Here is a 23,111-nt window from a genome sequence, read left to right as displayed (position 1 = left end):
AGCTGCTGTATCTGATTAATCATTGAAGGAATTTATAATGAAGGCGCCAAGTTCAACTGCAACTCCTTCATACCATCTGCTGGTTGTTAAACTAAGATGAGGTCAGTGCACTCAAGTGAAATACTAGTTGACAGGACTTGCACTTCTTAACTTCACATTTATTATTTTATTTCCAGCAGAAAATGCTTACACAGGCTTGTGAAAAAAGAAGAAAAAAAAGCTTGTAGCAGAAACAAAATACGGACAAAAAATACTGGAAGGAGGGATTCTACCTCTTTGTATTTTGTACTTTTCTTTTAACCCTCCATGTTGACTACACACAAAGTAACACGCAAAGAGATTCAGTAGACATGATAATGACACAAAGTGCACAGAAGTATACAAAACCATACTGTGGGTCAGCAGAGCCCAGACTCTGGCTGGTTCTGGAGCTGGCGTGGAGTGAGGCCGAACCCTGATTAGGGCTCGGCCTGCTCTAAAGCCGGCTTCTGTCTGGGAACAAGGCCACAGAAAACACCACACAGTCCACTGTCTGTCGCTCGTCTAGACACTCTAAATTGGCCATTGGCATCTAAGACTAGCAGCGGCAGCAGTACAATAGAAAGCTTGATGGTGAAACAACATTCTACTCTTCTATTCGTGGTCATTTCCTTAACAGTGCATTACGCTTACCCCATTGTCCATTCTTTTAAACGTTAGTAGGTCAGATGGATGTTTTTACCCCACCAAAATCCAAGACCTCCCCATCACCACAGTCTGTCTATCACATGTCAAGACATCAGTAGTAGAATATGACTCACAAGACACATCACACACAGTAGTATTGCTTCATATCTTAATATTATAGTCTCGCACACACATCATCCGGCAGTGCTGCTGTAGCACGTGACCTGTGGGATAGGGAAGGGTGGAAGTCGGGAAGATGGATGGGAGAGCATGCACACTGCCAAACAGTGATGGGAGGCCCCATTTATCTGCAACAGCACTGTGGAGACGGACAGGGCACAGGGAGTTGGTGGAGCTGGAGAGAGAGAGAGGCGTCTGTTGCTACAGCGCAAGAGGGTCCAAGTGACTCCTTCACTTCCAAGGTCACAGTTAAGGTTCGAGAATGCTGACAATGGGCCAGCATCAGACAGATCGTATTGCTTCTTTTTCTTTGCTCTGGCGGACAGAGAGAGGCTCCATATTAAAAGCATGCGTGTGTTTGTCCATGCACAGCTGAGTATCTGCTGAGTATCAGCTGCCGTGATCCAAGGAGGAGGAGTTACGACGCCTTTAGTTAGTCTTGCTACTGTGCATACTGGCGGCCAGGCAGTCTAAACAGCACTGCAGAAGGCAAAGGCGGAGTATTTACATGGCCAAGGATGGACGAGATGGTCTCCTTATGGTTGTGCACACTGCTCATCTGATTTCCACTACTTTATCCCGTTCACATGCATTCCTCATCAACTGTTTTGCCATTCAATAGAAATACCTCACCATTAACCCCATTCAACTTCGCCAGAGCCACCACTATCCAATTCCCAGAGGTGGAAAAGTCCAGCTTCAGAAAGTAAAAGTCCTACCACATATCTGTTCCAGCTAGTCACTTAAACCAACTGATTCTAATTAGCACAACTCTTCAGCCAGGCAGAGCAGCTGTGTTAAGTGCACAGGTAGATCCAATACATGGTTGGACATTTACTTTCTGAAGCTGGACTTTTCCACCTCTGCCAATTCCATACACTAAGGCACATCCATGTGTGTTCGCCAGATCACACACCCCCACTACATCTTTGAGCTTAAGATGGGAAATCCTTTACTTGCTCTTAATGCCTTTATCCTCTAACAAAACTTTCTTTAACACCCCACGGTGATATTCTGTAAGTTCTCATCAGATGCACCATCTTCATCTTGTTGACGGATCAAATGTTCCAGGTCCACCATATAATTCAGGTTTGTAGACCACCATATAGTTCAGTCATCGTTTGGCACTCATGAAAGTCTTGAAATGAATGTCATAAGGTACATGGAGGGTGGGGGTGGGCTGGTTTCCTTGTTTGCACACAGTAGGATAAAGTAGGTGGGGGGGGGGGGGGGTGGAGGAGGTCATGTGTGGGGATCATTTTGGGGTCGGAGGGGATGACGTTGGCGCTACACCCCGTTCAACACCAGCACAGAGGGGGAGGGCTGGCGAGCCAGACTGACGCGCTGGTGCTCCGCGTTCTTGCCGCTGTCCGTGCGGCTGCGCCTCAGGGACAGCAAGCGGAAGCGCGTCTCCAGGCTGAAGCTCCTCTTGACCAGGCTGTTGCTGCTGTTGTTGTTGAGGGCATTGTCTAGTTCTGCTTCTGCTCCTTCCGCTCGGTCACCTGAGGGCAAAACAGAAAAAGGACGATGTAAGTCGGGGGGTTTTCGACCAGTTTGTCTGCAGCCCACTGCCGGACCATGAGGTGACTGCCCGTGATCCCCCCCCCCCCCCCCCCCCACAACTTCAACAATGTAGTTTCATGGTATGGTAATTGCTATACCGTAATCGTCTATGGCAACCTCTATTTTTACCTCACACCCCACAAAAGTGGTCCACAGATAGATCGCTTCTTAGTCAGAATGGTAGTCCCAGGGATACAATCACTTGAAAACCCGATGTACAGGACAATGGCCGTTCGTTACAATGGAATATAATGCACAGAGATGCAGTAATATGGCTATGACTACTGTGCTCAGGGCTGGAAGAATCACACACAAAAAACAGTACTATACCAGAGGATGGTGCAACATTTTGCAAGAAACGAGATGAAATGAGGCCTGTACAAAAGCCGTTGTAACATGCAAATCCTCTATTATTTGAGATACTTAAAATTTTATAGGGAGTAGAGGCTGCTTAAAATGTCTCTACAGTCCTAGTTGCAAAACCGTCCAAATGCACAGGCAGACAAAAGGTAGTCATTTATTCTTGTCCAGTTCTGCTTGGCTGTTTTTGCCAGTGTTCGTTGACGCAAGCAGCCAGCCACCTGACAGAATGACTAATCGGCCAGAGGTGCCCTCCAAGCTGGCGCAGGTGCGTAGACACAGACACACACACACACACACACACACAAACCTGCTACATCATCACACTTCTGACTTCTTCTCTGTTTCTTTTGCATATTCACACACACGTTACGTAAGCATTTCTCTCCTCTCTGAATTCTATTTTGACATATGAGGCTAAAGGTCCAAGTGCTATGCAGATGGTTGCAGAGAGCTTGGTGACCCCCTTTCTATGCTGATGTACTACAGTAGCTCTTATTTTATTTTTCCATTTTTGTTTTCGTCATTCACAGCAACACCAAAAATACATTCAAGATAAGAGGTATTTTGGATGTTGTTTTGTCCCCCCCGCCCCTCCCCCTCCCCCTCAAGGTCAGGCTCACCTCTCTCAAGGTCACACTCTGGAGACGAGGCGCCGCTGCACTCACTGCGAGGACCCAGGATGGGGGAGATGAGGCCAAAGTCCGATAGGGACACGGTGCTGGGCAGGTCCAGACTGCAGGGCCGGGTGGAAGGGGTGGGGGAGGAAGAGGACGAGGAAGTGGAGGAGGAAGAGGACGGTGACGGGGAGGCTGAGCTGAAGGGACAGGGCAGCTCCAGTGGACTGTGGGGCCCCGAGCTCAAACTGCAGGTGGACTGGGTCTCCGAGTCCTCCTCGGACATGGTGCAGGTGCTCCTATTCTCGTCCTCAAAGGTCTCTGAGGTCACTGTGGACAGACAAGGTGGACATTATTGTAAGACTACAGCTTAACTGGCATCACAGGCTGCAGGCTGAGTCAGGGTAAATGAATCAATCTTTGTTCATATGTAATGCTTCTCATACAGAGCAGCAATACAACATGCTTAATGCTAACACACAAATACAGCATACATACTACAAACATTATAGGAAAAAACGGTACTGTTACATTACTGACCAGTTAGAGTAAATAATGAAATGTCAAATGAACATCTGAGTGCTGTGTTGTTATGACCATCTGTTGTCTGTGCTTTGAACGTCATTGCTGTATATGTGCAAAAGCCTTGACCTTGGTAAATATGCTGTAAATTTTATGCCTCAAAGGTCACCCAACGCTGAGGTTTCGCATTGGTCCTGTAAGTACTTGTGTAACTACAGTGGCCATAAAAGTTGCAAAAATACGTCAGAAGGCTCTTATCTTGCTGACCTATTGACCATGTGGTCCTTGCAAATGATCGGTCAGAAAACATAATCTTTATAATATCTATGCTGCTCTTCATTATTGTTTGCAATCCTCACCTACCAAAGTACATGGAATGACTTGACATTGCAAAGTAGCAATGTCTCAGGCAGGACTAAAAGCTGGGAGACGAATTGTGCAATGGATCTCACTGGTTCAGTTCATTTAAAATGATTTATGCTCTTTAAAGGCTCAATCAGTAACTCACAAATAGAACCTTCCTTAATCACAAATCACTCCCAAAGGAGATTTCACTTGCCATTTTAAATAAAATAAAACTGTGTGTTTACTAATAGAGAAAGAAATTTGTGTTCCAAGTTGTCAAAACAGTTCTTGGAACACCCAGTCGCTCTGTCCTCTTGAATTCCAAGTACTTGAACTTTACAGGAAGTCTTGCTACTGTACTTCATTGTTGCACACTCAAACTCCACCCCACATCAAAATTCCATCTCTAAAAGCAGTCAACAAACTGCAAGAACACTGACAATAAACAAAATGTGCCTGTGTATGTTCACCCCAAACAGAATCATTGAACACAAACAACTCCATTCATTCTGATACAATCCAAACCAATCATGGATACAGCACACTAGTATTGAATTTATAGCCTGTATGCACTGTAAGTGAAGCCCCCTGAATTGAAAGCCACTTATGGGCTAATGCAATTGGGCCGAGCAGTTGTTAAAGTACAGGATCCAATGGAGGATAATGACATTAAATTACTGTTAATAATGCACTCAGGGAGGTGTTTAGATTTAGACGCTCAACAGTGATGAAGAGAGAAGGAAGAAGTGCACTTGATTACAAACATCAGTTTGTCAAGGATCTCCCCACATCTGGACAATTAATTTTACCCTCTACTTCTAGCCAACTGAAATTTAGAGTAAATAAACCAAAAAAGTGGATTTGTACCCCTGAAGCATGCCAGGAGCAATTGTTGGGTTGTGTAATGGAGAATATTGGTGTGTCTTTTTTTATCCTAATGTCCACTCACTGGAAATGCCATCCGACTCCAGCTTGAAACTGGTGACATCATCTCCGGTGACACTGATGAAGTCGCCCTCGGCACCCACTCCTCGTTCTCGGGGCCCGATGACTGAAGACCGCCGGCGCTCGTGGATCTCATCCGAGATCATCTCCAAGTTCCTCAGGGCAGTCTTGTACTCCCCCTTTGCCTGGCTAAGCTTGGTTTGAAGGTCATCCACATTCTTCTTCAGTTGCTGGAAATGAATGAAGCAGTGGTCCATGAAGCCATTCTGTATTCATACTTATCCAAACAAAGACATTTTCAGCATGACTCAGGGACCCCTAACTGGTATTTTTGATATATTAGTACATGTGTGTTATTTTCATTTCCATGATAAAAGAATATAGCAATAACACACACATAAAATAAATGTGAAGATTATCTCTGCAGAATGTCTAAATGCTGTGGCTTTCATGGCAAACTGCAAAATTCATATGTTCAAACCATTATAATTCAAAAGAAGTTATATCCCGTTCATTAGTTACATGAAATGTTTAGACTACAGAACCATAGCGAACAATAGGAAATCTGCAGCTCGCAGTTGGCCAAAGTGATTTATGCCTAAAGGTCTTTGTTTAGTCTACAAGGTAGAGAATTCAAAAGATGTTTATCTGAATTAAATCAGTTCAGGAAGTTCCCAGGTTACGAAATGACAAGACAAATGGACTGTGTCAAACATTTGACCATCAAAAAGGTATAAAAAAGGTCCATTTTGGAAGGAAAAATAAAGAAACATTTTTACAGAGCACCAACCTCAAGCTGCAGGTAGTACTTCGCCTTGAGTTCAAAGTAAGGCCTAGGGGGAAAAAGAAGAGAGAGAGACAGAGATAGAAAGGCAGAAAGAATGTGACAGTGAGAGAGAGAGAGAGAGAGATTAGAAGCGCCAAATCATCTATGAATAGCACTCTGCATATTGCTATGGCAACCGTTCACAAAGTGCTGCCACATTCTGTCGGCAGAGTCGGAGGATTAGAGAGGGGTTCAGAGAGAGAGAGAGAGAGAGAGAACACAGAGATAAGCTTCACAGGATCCCAACCTCCACACTGCACTGCTACATCTTTCATTATGTTTGCATCCAGTCTGTCCACACACAGTACAGAGGAAACACACGCACAACACACCCACAAGCTCCTCAGTAGTCAGCCTTGCTGGCACTGCAGCTTAATTCCTCCTAAATGGTTCTTTGCAAGATCTCTAAAAGATCCCATGTAGGTCGTTTTCCATATCAAAACCTTTTATTGGCAATATGTTAAATAGTGTCTCTAAACTGGCTCTTCACAGATAACATTTTAATGTAATAACTAAAGGTCACATCATTGGCGGACTCCATGCAAAGCCGAAAGATCTCGTAAAGGTTAAAGTCTGAGTAGCTAACAGAGCTAAGCACAAACAAATAAGAGGTCAATTACACCATTGAGCATGCTTCTACTATATCACATTCATAAAAAGTATGTAGAAGTGTAATTAAAATAGACTTATATATAGTTAATGCAGCAGTACTGTGATTAAAGTGAATAAGCCTCGAGGACACCTCAGAAGTATACTCATTAACAAGACACTTTGGGGAATTAGGACTGTTCTAGTCTGAGACCTCCTAATTGACTCCAACCTCTTTCATAATCATATGAATAACTATTGGCAGTGAGATCACTGATCCGTGTTCTCCATTGAGAGTCCAGGACTAGGGATTAAACAATGTGCAGGAAACCAGTCCATATTCTGCTAAACTAGGACTACATGGTGGTAGGAAGAGATTAGCAGTAATTAGGTTTTTCATTGAGTTATGAACATATGAACTATATGAACAGTGTATCCTTCCATAATGTCATATAAATATACAAATCATATATTAGCCTGCGAAACAAAGGTTGCATAGTAGTGGGGAAGGAATTAGCATTCCTATTCAATGTTATAAAAACAGGGCAGCTTTTTGTTTGTTCAGTAAAACTCGGTTTAGGGCGGCAGAGGCTTACTGACTCACTTTGACTTGTTGATGGTGCGTTTAAGCTTCTTCTCCAGCTGCTTCATGCGACCCATGGCAGTGGTGTACTTGGCTGCCGTCTCCTTGTGCACCAGTTCACTGCGTGCTTTTGTCTGCTCTGCCTCCATGACCTGCGATGGAAACATCAAGATATCTGTATGGCCACAGGGGATTTACAAGAGGTGCTAACTAATCCTGCATTTACTGTGAGAGCATTCCTTCATGTATACATGATCATAACAGGAAATATTGTTCCCTCAGATCTTGTACCCAAGATATTTAAATTTCAAATGAAGACCATAACAGTAACAGAACACTGAAACAGGACTAATTGATATGTGTCATGTTTACTGCAATACAAAAGAAGAGACTACTTTTTAAAGCTTTGTCTGTATATAGGGGTCATATAGGGGTCTGTAATGGTAGGCGTGTGAAACCTCGCTCACCCTCTGAGTGGCATGGTTGAGCATCTCCTGCCAAGCCGAATCAAACTGGCGCTTGTCGTCCTCTAGGAGCCGCTGCTCGGCCAGAGCGATGGTCTCTTTGGCGGCCCGCAGCACCTCTGTGGCCCTCTGGAAGTCCTGGGTGGCCCGCTGGGCTTCTAGCTGAGCCTGGGGAACAAAGAGAAACCAGGCTCATCAGCTATGCATGGGCACCAACCACAAAATAGACAGACACACCTACAAATAAACAAACAAACAAGAAAACAGGTTTTCTGGTCAGAAATCAATATTTACAACACCTGGTGGCGAGAGGACCATCTGCTTACAAGACCAGGTGTTCAGGGCCCTCTCACAACACAGGCTTCATCTGATCTGTCAGCATCTGTCTGTCAGACAGAGAACTGTTTGGGAGTGTTGCTATAATATGACTTGGTGACAGCTGCCCCTCAGTGGGAAATATGACCCCTTTTCTAAGCAGCTAAGAATCAGTCAGTTTTGGAAGTGATGTGGAACTGGGGGCGATAATATTAGAGTACTTTTCTCTAATTGTAGAGTTCCTCTCTGTCTTTTTCAACAGTATGCTTTAGACTCTACTGCACTTTTACTTATACTCTATAAAATATGTTAGCGGCTTTACATAATGGCCTCAGTGTTGACAGATGTATACATAAGAGAGAGTGCAGAGCAAGTCATTACACAAGCAAAGGCTGTAATAGCTCAGTCAGGCCCACTGCTACACGTCAACACTGCAGGTTTATCACGGGCATTACTGCAGTGCAGTGCAGTGCAGAAACAGACCACTCAGCCTCCCAGAGCCCTATTTTATCTTTATACCGCACCTGGTGGTTATGGGTGACTGTGGTGGAATTTGGACTCTGGGTACTGTTCATTTGTCACATATTTGAAAGAAGATTTTAACAATTTAACAACAAAGGACAAAGGCATATGGTTATGGATACTAATACAGTACTGTAGAATAATTTAGTACTATTACTATATTTTATAGTACATATACAGTAATATACAGAGAGCATATAATTTGTAATGGTATTACATCACTTTGTGTCTTCAAAGTGATTTGACACAGAAGACAATAATTTGTGTGCGGCAAAATGGTGAAAGGGAAGTCTGTAGTGGTGAACATAAAGCTCCTAATGCTGGCAAAGCAGCTCCCGTGCAGTAGCACATGAAAGAGTTTCAGTGCTATAATCCTTTCCTTTGCCCCTCTTTCCTGTCTAATCTGTCAGTTATTACCCCCCTGCCCGGATACACTGCTCTAAACCTCTAATGCCCTAAGCCAACTTTACCCCACAGGGGCCACTCCCACAGCTTTGCACAAAACCCAGCAAATGCACTCAGGATGGCCATTTGAAGTGTCCGCAACATGACTTTCCCACACCCCAACCTTGGCTGATGAGAGTTTAAATGATGTTTTTGACTAGCCAAGGGATAGGACAGATATTTTTAACAAGTTGGACACACATCTGAAAGGATGTTTGACCCTCTTCTGACCCTATTCACTATTTACATTCATGATTCTAGGAGATTATGATTTCATTATCATTTTATTTCTTCCCTTTTGTCACTCTTTTAATGCAGGGAATGTAGAGTGTGTGTGTGTGTGTGTGTGTGTGTGTGTGTGTGTGTGTGTGTGTGTGTGTGTGTGAGTGAGTGTGAGCAAGAGACAGACAGACAGAGAGAGGGAAGACAGAACACAGAACAATAGAGATGTACAGCACTTCCCTAGATAAAAGTGACCTGAATATCAGTAAATGGCCTATTCATGTCCACCAGCTTCCCCCTCACAAACAAGCCAGTGCATGCTGAGAAGCTGTTGTGTCAGGTTCAGCCTGGAGAGCAGAAAGTAAGCCGCCTGACCCCCCGCCTGACCCCCCCCCCCCCCCCCCCCAGTCCAGCTGAGCGGCGATCGCGTGGCCCCCTCACAGATTCGATTTTCCCCTGGCTCAGAAACTGCTCATGCAGCACATGCTCCAAACAGACACTTCGTCTCGTGTTTTGATCCCCTGAACACCGTGTTCCTAGACACACACATCAGTACTATCAGTGGTACACCACATTTCCTAGAAGGAGAACCGGGGACTGAGCCCTTGAGTCTGGCATTTATCTGTTAATCAAAACAAGAAAACATCCAGTCGTTCCACTCAGGATAGAAAAGGTCATGTTTAAAACAGTACTCACAAACTGTTTAGAGAAATTGCCAAAATTACCCTGCCTGATATGCCAATAGACCTCTGAAGTTCGCCTACAAAAAAGCTACCATCTTTGCCCAAATAAGGAGATCCGGTATCTTGATATTTTTTCTATGGGAAAATAACATGGGGATTTAGAATTATCACACCTGTTAAACTCTCGCGGGAACAAAGAAATCAGAAATGTAGATGTTTTGCTCTCACAGTTCTTCCAAAGACACAGATCTCTGCTACCCCAGAGTTAACTTACAATGCAACTTGCCATAGGTAGTTAGCTTCAATTAACACCCGGATCTCCTTATATGAGCAAACATGGCAGCTGTGGTTCCTTTTTGTAGGCGAACTTCAGAGGTCTATGTTTAGTTACTTCTTCGGTGTTTTTTTTCCATACAACGAAGGCTTTGCTGCTGAGTTCATTAGCCTTATTTTACTCTTTTAGTTAGTTTAGGTTCAGAAACACTTAACTTATTACATATCTATACATTTTGCACAATATATTTAAAATAACAGTTATCTGTAGACACTATTTACATTCTACATCTACAGCAAGTCTTCTCTCTCCCTTCTCTCCTCTGCTTCCCACATCTGTTTTGCTTACACAGGGTGATAACCCTGTGGACAAACCGTGTGTGACTCACTGCAAATGGACACACAGTTTAGAAATCGAATTTGACAGAGCAAACCTCTCGGGAGCAGACGGAGACCTGTGGTTTGGTCAAGGCAAGACTGAACAGGCTGGCATGGCTGATGCCCTGGGCACTCAGAAACCCAATGCCCAGAGGGGCGGATGCAGGGAGCAAAGGACAGGAGAGAGAGAGAGAGAGAGAGAGAGAGAGAGAGAGAGAGAGAAAGAGAGAGAGAGAGAGACCAGTCACTGGACAGTGCCACCCAGAATGCCATCTGGCATACAAGGTTTGGCAGACAAGACACAGCAACACATACTAAATGGCAACAAGGAATTTTAAAGGTGTCTATGAAAGAAGATACAGCAACACACAGATCACACTACAGTCTTTAAACATGCAGGGTCAGAATTACCTACCATCAAGGGTGGAAATCAATCATGTGTCACCAACTTATGATTCTGATACCATCCTAGCAACATCCAGGATTTTGCGAGGATGGTATCCAGGTTGCTAGGGGACGGTATCTAGGATGGTATCAAAATCTTGGGGAAATTTCACCAGAGAGGGTTGAAACCAAGTAGAAATCAAGGATTTTTGTTTTCACCATGTGATCCTATTACATATCAACTGTGGCACAGTTTGTTACACTAAAACTGTACTGTACAGCATTGTAGCGAACATACTCCGTATATACACTCACATCTTAGATCAGTATCACACAGTCCTCCTTTTCTCACCACTTTCCCTGTTTTTTTTCTTTTATCAAGGTCTTCAGTGGACACTTAAACTGAAAGTCCATCACTTCATTCTTTCTCTCCCCTGATCCGTGTGAAGAGTTATTTTTAAACTCAGACTTCAAAGACACCCAAACGATGTGTGATGATGACGACGACTTGCTTCAGTCAACTGACAAAAGGACTGTTGCGGTCTTTGAAACTCTGAAATACTGGGAGAAAAGAAACAGCGAATATGACCGTACACAAAAGCTGCATGAAGGGGATTATATTATCTGTCATGATAAAGCAGGCTTCCGCCCTGGAGAAAAGTAACACACACAAAAAAATATCTGTCTTTTTTATTTTGAGCCCATGTCTGAAATGATGTCAGTTGAACAGAAGGAAAAACAGATGGCTGCCGTCTTCACTAGTAGAGGACATACACACAGCCACCCCCATAACTCCCCCCATAGACTGGCTATTTAAATGCCCGATGCTCACCCTCTGCAATTAAATAAACTTGAAATTGACCTCGTCTTGGGTCTGTCCTAATGGGGAAGCGCCAAGCCTCTGACCATTGGGTCAAAACAACCAAAACAGGTCTGTGGTTTGCTAAACTACTATTTTATGTAGTCGTCAACAAGTCAGTGGGTCAACACAAATTCAGCTAGAAAATTAAAGTAAACCGTGGGGCCCTTGACCTAACAGAACCAGGTCATTCACTACAGCACAAAAAAGAACTGTGCCCCTCATTCTGCTTGGTTGTGCTATAGCAAGCTGTTTGTGGCCTTCTGACAGTAGGCCTACTGTACATGCTCTTTCCTCTGCTCCTCCTATGAGCCAAAAACGTGGAACAGTGGGGGCTTCAGGTCTGTATCATCATCATCATCATCATCTCTGCATCTATACAGGCAGCTGACACAGTGCTCAGACTAGATACTTACTTATCCACCCTCTTTAAGTTTCAATAGAGGTAGGCGTCATGACACCGGTGTGGGTGAAAAGTATGTATTCAGTTACAACCATACAGAGAAATTCATTTATCTTTTTCCAAGAACACACTTCCTGGGGCATCCTGGGCACTCTCTATCAGTGCACGTCTTCATTAGCCCATTACAGTGCTGAATCTTCTAGCTGTGTCTCTGCCAAAGCCCTTGTACTTTTCCCATTTTGATCTTGAGAGGAAAGTTTGCCAGGCCACAACCAGGCTTATAGCTGTCGGAGCCCCTTAATGAAAAGTTCCACAGTAGCTCTGCTCCGATGATGAAATATAGGAACTCTGTTAGTAAATGTGAAAAGTGGATCTGGCTTGGGGTTATTCAATTATTTACCACACATGGGAGTCTAAAAGGGAGAGGTGTTTGATGAAGAGGTGCTTGTGGAAAATCATTCTGACATGACTTGAGTGTCGGGTGGAGGCATTCTTCAAAGGGAAAGTCATCTGATTTGGCTAACAGAACAATGTTGAGAACAGCCTCTGGAACATGATGGTTTATTTGATCTACTAACAACCAGAATCTTATTCTTCTCTGCTCCAAATATTGTAATAGCAGTGTGCTGCACGGCAGCATGGACAGCAAGAAACTATCACGGCTTCAGGGATCTTTTGCTGCCAGGATTTTGATGGATGTTCCATTCACCAAAACAGGTTCACAGGTCAATTAATCAGTTTACTGTCTGATTACCATACTGATACATGGCGGAAACATGAGACCAATGAATACATTCACATCTTCTAGGAACCACATGAAACGGTATGAATTTGATTCATCTAACTTTGGGATGTCAAACATCACAGCACAAATACAAATCCCTCAGTAGGATTCGTCAGTAGGAAGGATACAAAACAACACAGTTATTGGTTTTGAGAGAAAGTGATGTTGTCACCAAAAACAGACTGCTGTCTTGATTTTTTTCATTTATGAAAGTGGAGCAACACTGATCAAAGAGATCCTGACACCGTTGCCAGTGCAGAGTCTGACACTTCACAGAAAGCCCATGTGAGCCTTCGTGCAGCTGTGGACAAATTTATCTTGCGGCCCATTTTGAGATTACTTTTATTTATTTATTTATCGATCCATTTTGTTTCATTGTTGGCCTACATTTCCACGATCCACAGAATAGATATGACCCACATGAAATCACCAGGCTACTTTTTACAGGCAGGGTAGAGCAGAGTGAAGTGGAGTGTCGTCTGACAGTCCCGGAGAGGAGGGTTACTGATGCCTCACTAGGCAGCTCAGAGTGAGAGCAGTGACTACTCGCCCGACCTCAAACCAGAACGGAGAGGTTTCCATTTCACTTGGAAATGACAAGCCATGACAGACCACTCACCCTAAACCTCTGATACTGCTTTAGTGATACTGCTTTAGTGTGTGTGTGTGTGTGTGTGTGTGTGTGCATATTTACGTGTGTGTGGGGGTCACGTGTGTGTGTGGGAGCCATGAAAAAAACCTATAGACCTACTGCAGACTACTACCTACCATTGTACCACTGTCCTATTGTCATTACTCATTAAGGGCACTGCTGATAACTGTGTTGCCTCATCATATTATATAATGTTAAGAGTCCCTTGTATTAGTTCACAGACAGAAGCTGTGAGTCAGTGAGGGGACATAACCTTGTCATCACAACCCCTCCAGTCCTGGCACACACGTCTACTCTGCAGCAAAACACCTGCCAAATCTCACACTTCAAGGAAAGAGAGAGCGCAGCTGGGAGCGAGAGAAAAGGAGGAGTGTGGGGAGACAGGTGGAGAGAGAGAGAAAGAGAGAGAGAGGTGAAAAGCAGAGGAAAGACAGAGCAAGATAATGAAGCAGTCAGAGGTAGAGATCACGAAAGGCAAAGAAAAACATAATACAGAGGAAAGGAGAGGGGGAGAGGAGGAGAGGGGGAAGAGGAGAAGAGAGGAAAGGAAAGGAGAGGAAGAGAGGAGAGGGAAGAGGATGGTACAGGAGACAGGAATGCAGCGAGATAAGAGGAGTGATGGTGAGACTCTGCAGTGCTGAGGGCCTCGGTGACGTCAGTTCTTTGGCACAGGGCCCTTCGGTTTGGCGCCTTTCACTCTGACCGTCTGCCAAACACAGAATTCCATAAATTACCCCTAGTGCTTGCTCACATCAACGTGAAGCAGCACAGTTTAAACAGTTTCAAACAGAGATGCTCCTTCTTAAAGCAGTTAGCAGCATCACTGTGTTGAGCGAGGGGGACTCCTTCCAGAATATTAATGTGGGGAGGTGTCTGAATCCATGAGCTTTGTGTCCCGCTGCTGCTGCGAGTCAGATCCCCTATACGGCAGGTCCTAGCCTGACAGAGAAGCAGTCAGTCTTGGCCTCTCATATCAGCCAGGCTGAACTGATGGGGGCTAGAGGGCACTTCCGCAGTCCGAAGAAAATCACTATCCGTAGCAGCATGAGATCAGAGAGGGGGACAGATAACCACAGCCTGTGCTCTCCGCACATCCACCCTGAATTCCGTGCCAAAGCCAACCACCCCCACCACTCTCACCACACCCCCCCATGTACGGCAAACTCCGCCCGTATACTGATCACAGCCAGCTGAGCTCTTCACATGAGTATAACCATGACACGGTGCAGTGCAAAAAGGAGGGGAGAGGAGGAAGCACACAGATGAATGGAATTCGGACCTTCATGATTCAAACCCTTGAAAGACGACTTGAGAATCCACAGAGACAGTTCAGTCGTAACCAAGAAAGCGCACACATGTAAAGTGGGCTTCTTATCTAAAGTGAGGGAGGAGTTGAACAGATGCATATTTTATAAGAAGGGGAAAAGTCTGTGGAAAACATGGCCTCCTTTAGAAGAAAAAATAACAACTTTTGAGCTGATAAAGTTTGAAATGCCAAATGGCCTTGGCTGATCCTGAGGATTAAAACTTTGGTGAAGCTCATGTTTACTTTCAGGATGGAGGAGCGAGCAACAATTAGCATGCAAGCCTCCTTCAAAATGCTTACATTGAATAGCAATAAGACTGCCGGTGTTATTGGTATAAGAAACAAGCAACTTCTAAAGCCTTGGGTGGGAAGAAGTTATGGATTTTTACAGCCAACCACAAATGTGATTTTTATCGAAAGGGAAGCAAAAACTCTTTAAACTGTTTATGCCTTAGGCAACAACTAACCCTTAGACCCACTAGTGCTCAGGGCTAAATCAACAGCATTTTATCTCACCGGAAAAAATATGACCTTATTTATTACGACTGCACTACATACAGAGTGTGCATCTGACAATGTGAATGAGCAGCAGATTATTACTGAAGCAAGTGCTGCACTTGCCACATGCATTATTGCTTCATGCCATTCAGGACTCGTAAATAGAAAATGAATGACACAGAACGGATGTGAGTTTCTAACACAGAATAAATGGGTGCTATACATCCCTATAGTGTCTCCCTTTCATGGACATGAAGCCCTCCATTTCAGGCAGACGGGCGGCGAACAGACATTTTGGTGCAGGGTAGGAGAGGGAGAGAAGGAAGTGGGGGCTGCACAAGAGACTGCAGTCACCCATCAGATAAAACTCCAGCGCAGTCTGCCAGAGACTGCAGACTAAGACCACGCACGGTGGGGAGGAGGGAGGGAAAGGAAGAGAGAGAGAGAAAACAAATCTGTTGATATGTATGGACCCTTTCAACAATAAAAACTAAAACAATGCTTGAACGTTCTATTTGGGCCCCAATCTACTTCCTCTGCATTAAGATAACATATGGAATGTTAAAAAGGAAGTCTTGTGGGGCCAACTATGATGCTGATAATGGAACTCTCTTGAAAGGGTCCATATATGTATGTCCAGATTTATTGTAATAACTGCTTTGGCAATATGAATGACCATCATGAATTTGAATTTGAGAAAGGAAGAGAGAGAAAGCCACAGAGAGCGGCAAGTGTGGGGTGATGGTTTATTTGTGCAACATGAATACTCCATATGCAATCTGTTATGGCTTGCAATCAATCATGCATTTGTTGCATGCATTTGGTTTACTACTTATACTTGTGATGATCAATACAAATATGTACATGACCCTGCAGTTATTCTGACAATGTATAATGCAGACACCTACAGGAAAGGTGTATCATGTTCACAATGTAATATGCAACGTGGTTAAGTGTGTATTTGTGTACAATTCCATATTTACTTCTTCACCCATAGTGTGAAGTCTCTAGTGTAGCCAAGGATGGATCATACTGGATTTCAACCACAACAAACAGAAAAACCAAAACAATAGCAGACGCCAAGAAAACACTCTGGGTTTGACTGCCAACTCCCTCCGCCCCCCCCCCCCCCCCTCTCCTCGTGTTGTGCCAGTGAGTAAGGATTCGTCCACTCAAGCGGTGAGCGGACATCCATCTCCAGAGTCTCTCTGGCATCTCTGCAGTACTTCTTTATCAAGCTCGCACACAATGGGCCAGCCACAGTGTGCTCTGGGTAAATGAGCCTCCTGGGGGCTTTGTGCTGATTACACAGACGTGCCCTTCCTCCTCTACACCCCCCACCACCCCCTATCCCCCCCCCCCCCCCGTCCCTCAGTCCCCCACAAGCATCACTCCCAAGGGGAGGGGGGGGGGGACGCCTGCAAATTTGGCCTCAAATATTGCCTCACTCTTAATGTGACAATTAATGTTGTGAATTGTGGCAGCGATGCCCTCAATCATTCCTCATGTACAGTATCTGAGGCAAACTGATCTGAAAATCTAGAATTATTTCTGTTACAATTAGTTCTGTTTCAGATATATTTTGACTGATTTACTAGTCAGCTTCAACACCAGCATCTGGACAGATGGGGCTACATGCACAAGGTGAACATCATATGGCTGACCATCCCTCCTAATGGACATCAATGTGGTCTCTCAGACACACCCCTTCACACAAAATAAAGCTTGCTAGCCCCTTTGTCTATGTAGGGCTTGGTAAGAACAACTATGAATTCTGTAGGCTGTTCTATTCCATCCTATTTAAATGGTTTGTATGATGTACATGTATAAATGTATTCTTATGGCTATAACAATAACAACAACAATTTCCATTTATATAGCGCTTAATTTCCTTCAGGATCAATATGAATCAAATGATCTTTATCAGACACCCAAAGCACTTTACAGTGAAATAGGAACCTCACTAACCACCACAGATATATAGCACGCACGTCAAAATATATGACAATATGGAGGAAACACAAACTTCCACATTGTCGAGGTTTAACACAACAGATTGAGAGCCAGCAGCCCAATTCATAATTAAGCTCTAGTGTCTGCCTTCTAGAGTGGCACAGAAAAGGGGGAAATCTTTTAAAATTTCATTGCCAATCCCTCAGGTACGCTGTAACCTTTCTCGGTCAGCCCAGGAGTATAGTCCCTAAAAAGTCTCTGCCACGTCAGTGAAAAATCTGGGTCAGAGCAATAGACTCCCTACCGACTTTTCAGGAGTTTCATAAATCGTTCAAGTTATACCGTGACCTACTTTTGCCATCGACAGACACGTGGATCTCAGACCAGTGAGGACCACAGGAGTCTAAGGGGAAAAAAACTAATAAAAATGGCATCAATGTGTTTTCTCATTTCTGTCAGGGCTGTTCAATAAAACCGTCAGGCATAAAACCGTCAGTGTTCTTATCTCTCAGATGTCAGCTGCATAGCTATCATAATAGCGTGGCATTTGTAGAATAGGGAACTGAAATTGTGTGTGATGATGTGCCGCACCACTCGGCTACCCTACAACAATGTGGCATTGTAAACTTTGCCCATGTTCAGCTCCAAGCATCTCTCATACAGACAACAAGCAACACAAATCTGGGGAGGCTAATTAAATTTACAGTGAATCATTAATGAATTCTAAGATTTTTATGACTACAGACGCAGACTACAGACTATGACTAAAGAATACACGCATGCATCCAAAATATTGGCTACTCTAAATGCATTTGTTCTGGTCTGCATACTGTATAATACAATTTTGAGAGACTGGTGGAGTTCCCCTTGAAATCCTGGAAATGTAGGGCATCTAAAAAAACGACATGCAAACCAATTCTGCACCAAAGTCTGAACTCTGGCCCTCTGACCGTCTGTGCATACCTGGCGGGCTACCTTCCTGGCCTCCCAGTACGGTTTGGAGTCTTCCACAGCCTTGCCTATCTTCTTCACCAGCTCATCCAGTTTCACAGTGGCCTCCACCAGAACAGACCGGAACTTCTGCCTTGCATCCTGATGGAAAGAAAAGGGAATTGATGGGAAGAGTGTTACCAGCATCACAGAACAGGCTCCTGGTCAAAAGTCAGTAAAGGGATATTAAAGATCAAAGTTTTGTAGGCTAAAAAAATATTGACCACTTTTGCTTAAAATGGGCTCAAACAAAACACTTTTCACACAGATCAACAAAGCATTTGAGGTCATTTTTCTAGGAAGTGAGTCTGCATTTCTTAAGAAAAACTGTGTCCACAAATTTAACTAACTCTAAATTGAATTACCAGGATATTTATGTCGAACCAACCACATTAGCAAACAACAAATTAAGCAATAATCTTTAAAAAAGTATCCTTACACAAGACATCACACATCTTTTTGTGCAAAACCACAAGCCCAACACTGTATAACAAACAATGTAACATTATCAAAGATAATTCAGTTATAAACTCATTTCCCCAGATTTCATCTTCTCTGACCAAAACAAACAAAAAACCTTTTGTGGGAAAAATAGGTGCCATAATGTCAAACAGCTTGGAAAAACAGCTGATCAAAGACAGCCATTCAGGCAGAGAAAACAAAGACGCCTAAAAACCTCACTCTCAAATCAACAACCTAAAAGCCACCCATCTCAGACTACAACATTTTAGAAATCAATACTTTTACTTAGAAAGGTCTGTCGCAGTAGGTCATCAACCAGCAAAGGCAATGTATCAAGGACTTACACCCAACTGTGAATGAAATAGATAAAAGACATCCGAACAATATGGGAGTATCAGCCCCAATATCAACCATAGAGAATGCAGACATAAGACAGTGTCCCAGTAATTTGTTCCTCTCCTCTTTAACTGATCTCAAACAGACCTGACCTGGAATAAAGAACAACCCTGGTGATGGGGGTGGAGGGGCACCTCTCTTTTTCACAAGTCTCACACATACCCCCACTTGTTATTTTATTCCTGGGGATGGTGGAGTGAAGTGTAAATAACATTCACTGGATGCAGTGTGAGCTACATGACAGTCAAAGTGCTCTTGGCTAAAGAAAATTATAGTGTTATGAGGTACTGTCTGAACTGTGCCAGTGTGTGCTGATATCCTCCTCCTCCTCCTCCTTCTCTCTCTCTTGATTTTTATTCAGAGAGGCAAATCACCCAAGAACCTCAGAGAAATGCTGTCTTATTCACGCTCTCCATTACACTCTACAAGGCTCTCTTTTACAAACAATTCCAAAATCAGTTTAAACAACCATGACATAAAATGGCACACATTTTCCTCATAGTATGAAAATTATTCCTTGTCAATGAGTCAATTCACAAATCTTTCCCAAGATCCTCTGCATCTTCTCACACTTATAGGAAACAAAATGGATGCATGCATGTTGCTGAGCAAGGTCCCCTACAGTCTGGCCTCATTTCCACTTATATTAATGAAACATGACTATACCTAATCTCCTTATTATGCTTAGATTCCCCCAAACAAATGACCAATCAGAGATCCACGCCAAGCAAGCAGAGGGGCAGAGATGCAGGCCAGAGTGAGAGGAAAAGAGAGAGAGAGAGAGAGAGAGAGAGAGAGAGAGAAAAGAGAGAAAGGATCATGTGGTCAGGTCTTCAGCTGATATCTGTGTCTCTTGTTTGAGTGGATAACCTTGTTTACAGCACTGAGGATTCCTCACTCAGACTCAGAAATCATCACGTTTTTGCTTGGCACACACAGCATCAACGCATCTTACTATGGCTGCCAAGGGAAAAGTGGAGTTGTTGAACAGCAAAACCCATCTCCTAATGAAAACAGCTGCAACATGACCTTATACAGCACAGCACAAATAGCTTCGCTCTGGCTTAAAGGGGCCCATGGACAGATTTATCCCAACTTTGCATCATTGGGTATCTCCGAAGTTCAGAGTCTATTTGCACAATACCTCTTAATCACCTTTGGATTATTCTCCAGTCTTGTTGTCAAAGGCAAAACAGTTTTACTCTGAATCACATTTTTTTTACAAATTACAAATTGTAATTGAGTATAGGTGCAGGTGATTTTGCAGGTCCCCTTTGAAGAGTCTGATGTAACATGAGCAGGTCGCCTACCTCCAGTTCAGTTTCACATCTGTTGATGTCATCTGTGGATTGGTTGAGTTTTTCAAGTTCTCCCTGTTGCCAGGAAGCACAAAATAATTCACATCAAGACAGGAAGGCCAAACTTCATACAAAAACTAAACATGACAATGATTATTGTATCTTCAAACTAAAATTAATCAGTATGACTAATGGTAAGAAGATGCAAATATCCTCATGGGAAATTGGTGATACACCTTAATGAGCTTTCAATCTCTCTGTGACATTACAATAATTATTAGTCATGGACTGATTTCATTCCAGCAAGAACGTTCCAATAGCCTAGTCAGGATATTTGTGTAACGAGTCAGAGGAGCGTATAGGCTACAGTTTTAATATTGCGGAGGAACATGCAATGTTAGGGCAAGTCTTAACACTATTAGTGTGAAGACGTAGCCTACATTCCCAGTAGCATGATAGAATGGCAATAGGCTATTAAACAGCTTCTTATATTTTAACACAACTTCAGACATGATCAATAGACGACAACATTCGATCAACAAGGCTACCTATATGTAAAATAATTTCCATACCTGGATTCTGGGGTCTACCTCTTCCTCCTCAGATGATGATTCTATTTCTTCGTCTGACCTATTTTCCTTCTCCAAAGTACCCATCTCGTACAAATTTCAGAGATTTCTGTGCTTCAGAACAAAGCCAGCCTCTTGAAAGGGCTGGAAGCGGTCTGTTTCTCTGCACGTTGGCGCTAAAACCTCAATCTATACTCAATCTTTGTTATGAAAATTCAAATAATTAGGTAGGCTACCCATTAAATACCGAGATCGGCCGTGGTCCAGCGTGCATTCAGCCCATCCATCCAGCTGCAGACTTCACCTTGTGCGTCTTCGGCAAGTGTCTGGAATGACTGAAAGGCAAGCGAGATAATTCATTGCGACCCGCCCCCTTTACGTTTCTCAGTATAAGGGTGCATTCAGGGCACCTCGGAATGACAAGGACCGCCCCCATGGCTACTTTGTTTTTCCGACAGCAAGTGTTCATGTGCTTTGCCATCAGAATGTGTGACAAACACGGATGCCACAACAAAGGTTAAAACATACACTCACTAATCCTAAACAAACAACTGTATTTGCTTAAAATATAGTGTAAGATGCTCGTGAAAGAATGATATGCAGCTTTCAAGTGACAAAAACGCAAATTCCCGAGTTCACATTAAATCTGTTGGACATGAAAGGCCACATGGACTACAAACGAACTACAACGTGACGACAAACGTGATGACGAGCGCCTAACTGGGCAACTCTGTTAACAACTGAGAATCTAGCCACAAAATCTAGCCCCAGTTTCCGACCTCTGACTCACACATTAAGTGACATGAATGATGCGGAATGATGTTGTTTTCACTCGGAGAAAGATTTTTCCGAAGCCCATGAACGCTAGGTAATGCTGGATAGTCTCAGACTAATCGACTGGTGTGCTGATGTGTGATTCTTCAAATCGTTTACTGACTTTGTATTGTCTGTGTTACCAAAATGAAATAGGCCTACCCAAGTTTTTCCACATGACATCAAAAGAAAGTAATAATTTAAGCGATAAGCTAAAGGAAAATCCTCTTTAAAAACATGCTGCTCTTTCAGCAGTGACCATATCCGCTTAATCTTTAAATGGATAAGAGCAGGCTGTATTTGGTAGGTAGCCTATTGACTGTGACATAATAGACACAAAACCATTACAAATTCTGTTTAGTTGTCATTTTGAATGCTCTCCCTACGTCAGAGCCAAGCTGTGTGTTGCAGTCACAGCTGACGCCATTGTCCATCATACATGACTGATTCTGAGATAGAATTTCCTCTTTGAAATTAAATGAATCCTGCTGACAAAAGAACTATTGTAATCTAACCTGGTATCCAATTGAAGGCATTCAAGCCTCAAGCTCAGGCACTATAGTAATTTTCTGTAGGCCTGCAGCATCCCTCATTCCTTATGGGCAGACAAAGAACTGAATCTCTCCAAGTCATCTCTAAGTATTGAACTGCATGCTCAGGCAAGATGACTGCAACTGAAAATGACCTTACAACTAACAGTCAGCTCTGCAGTTGTCCTATGGGACTCCAAGGACAGGGATAACATCCTAAGGATAACATCTTCACGGTGTTCAGGCTCAGCTACCCTGATACCCTCCCCCTGAGACACAAACATGCACACCTTGTCTTCATTCCTGCTGTCAAACTAGGAAAATACAGATCGGAGGATTGGATGGTTGTCTGACAGTTATGTAATGTGGACAAAGCACCTGGTCACCACAAGGACATCCAACCAGATCTGTAGTGCTTCACAGTTCCCAGGAGTGTGGTGTGAGGGGAAGCTAAATCAGCACAGGAAATCATTAATTTTATTCTTTTAAGTGCTGCCATTGGTGGGGCTGGCTCCAGCAAGACCAAAGGCCATAACAAAATGTTTTGTTCCACCTCCTGACAAAAACATATAGTTAATCTGATTAATGTTGTGGGATTTCATACCTAACAATAGACAAAACAAGCTTTTACATCAAATGGACAGTAATATAACCTACATTTGGTAAGCTTACATTTCTTTGAATTATATAATATACCACACTCAAATAACACATTTTA

The 23,111-nt window shown here is 43.4% G+C and overlaps 1 protein-coding gene across 1 annotated transcript; it reads right to left on the bottom strand.

Annotated features, from left to right (window-relative positions):
- Positions 1 to 137: 137 nt before the first annotated feature.
- sh3bp5b (SH3-domain binding protein 5b (BTK-associated)) lies at positions 138 to 22,136 on the bottom strand. The gene is made up of 10 exons (XM_042106695.1): positions 22,026 to 22,136; positions 21,054 to 21,385; positions 20,494 to 20,556; positions 18,299 to 18,427; positions 7,663 to 7,827; positions 7,217 to 7,347; positions 5,989 to 6,031; positions 5,203 to 5,428; positions 3,393 to 3,716; positions 138 to 2,348 (listed from the first exon to the last, which is right to left on the bottom strand). The coding sequence occupies exons 2-10, from the start codon at positions 21,135 to 21,137 to the stop codon at positions 2,134 to 2,136; spliced, it is 1,380 nt and encodes a 459-aa protein (XP_041962629.1). The 5' UTR covers positions 21,138 to 21,385; positions 22,026 to 22,136; the 3' UTR covers positions 138 to 2,133.
- Between the last annotated feature and the right edge of the window lie 975 nt (positions 22,137 to 23,111).

This window comes from Alosa sapidissima, chromosome 10 (genome assembly GCF_018492685.1).
Source record: "Alosa sapidissima isolate fAloSap1 chromosome 10, fAloSap1.pri, whole genome shotgun sequence".
In the NCBI taxonomy this organism is placed as follows: domain Eukaryota; kingdom Metazoa; phylum Chordata; class Actinopteri; order Clupeiformes; family Clupeidae; genus Alosa; species Alosa sapidissima.
Note: the sequence above shows the minus strand (reverse complement) of the source record. Positions and strands in the feature narration are given on the sequence as shown.

Coding starts and splice junctions, on each gene's coding strand:
- sh3bp5b (XM_042106695.1), bottom strand. CDS start 21,137: ATGGGTACTTTGGAGAAGGAAAATAGGTCAGACGAAGAAATAGAATCA. Junction 18,428..20,493: donor GATGTGAAACTGAACTGGAG/GTAGGCGACCTG, acceptor TCTTTCCATCAG/GATGCAAGGCAGAAGTTCCG. Junction 2,349..3,392: donor AGAGTGTGACCTTGAGAGAG/GTGAGCCTGACC, acceptor TTTTGCCCTCAG/GTGACCGAGCGGAAGGAGCA.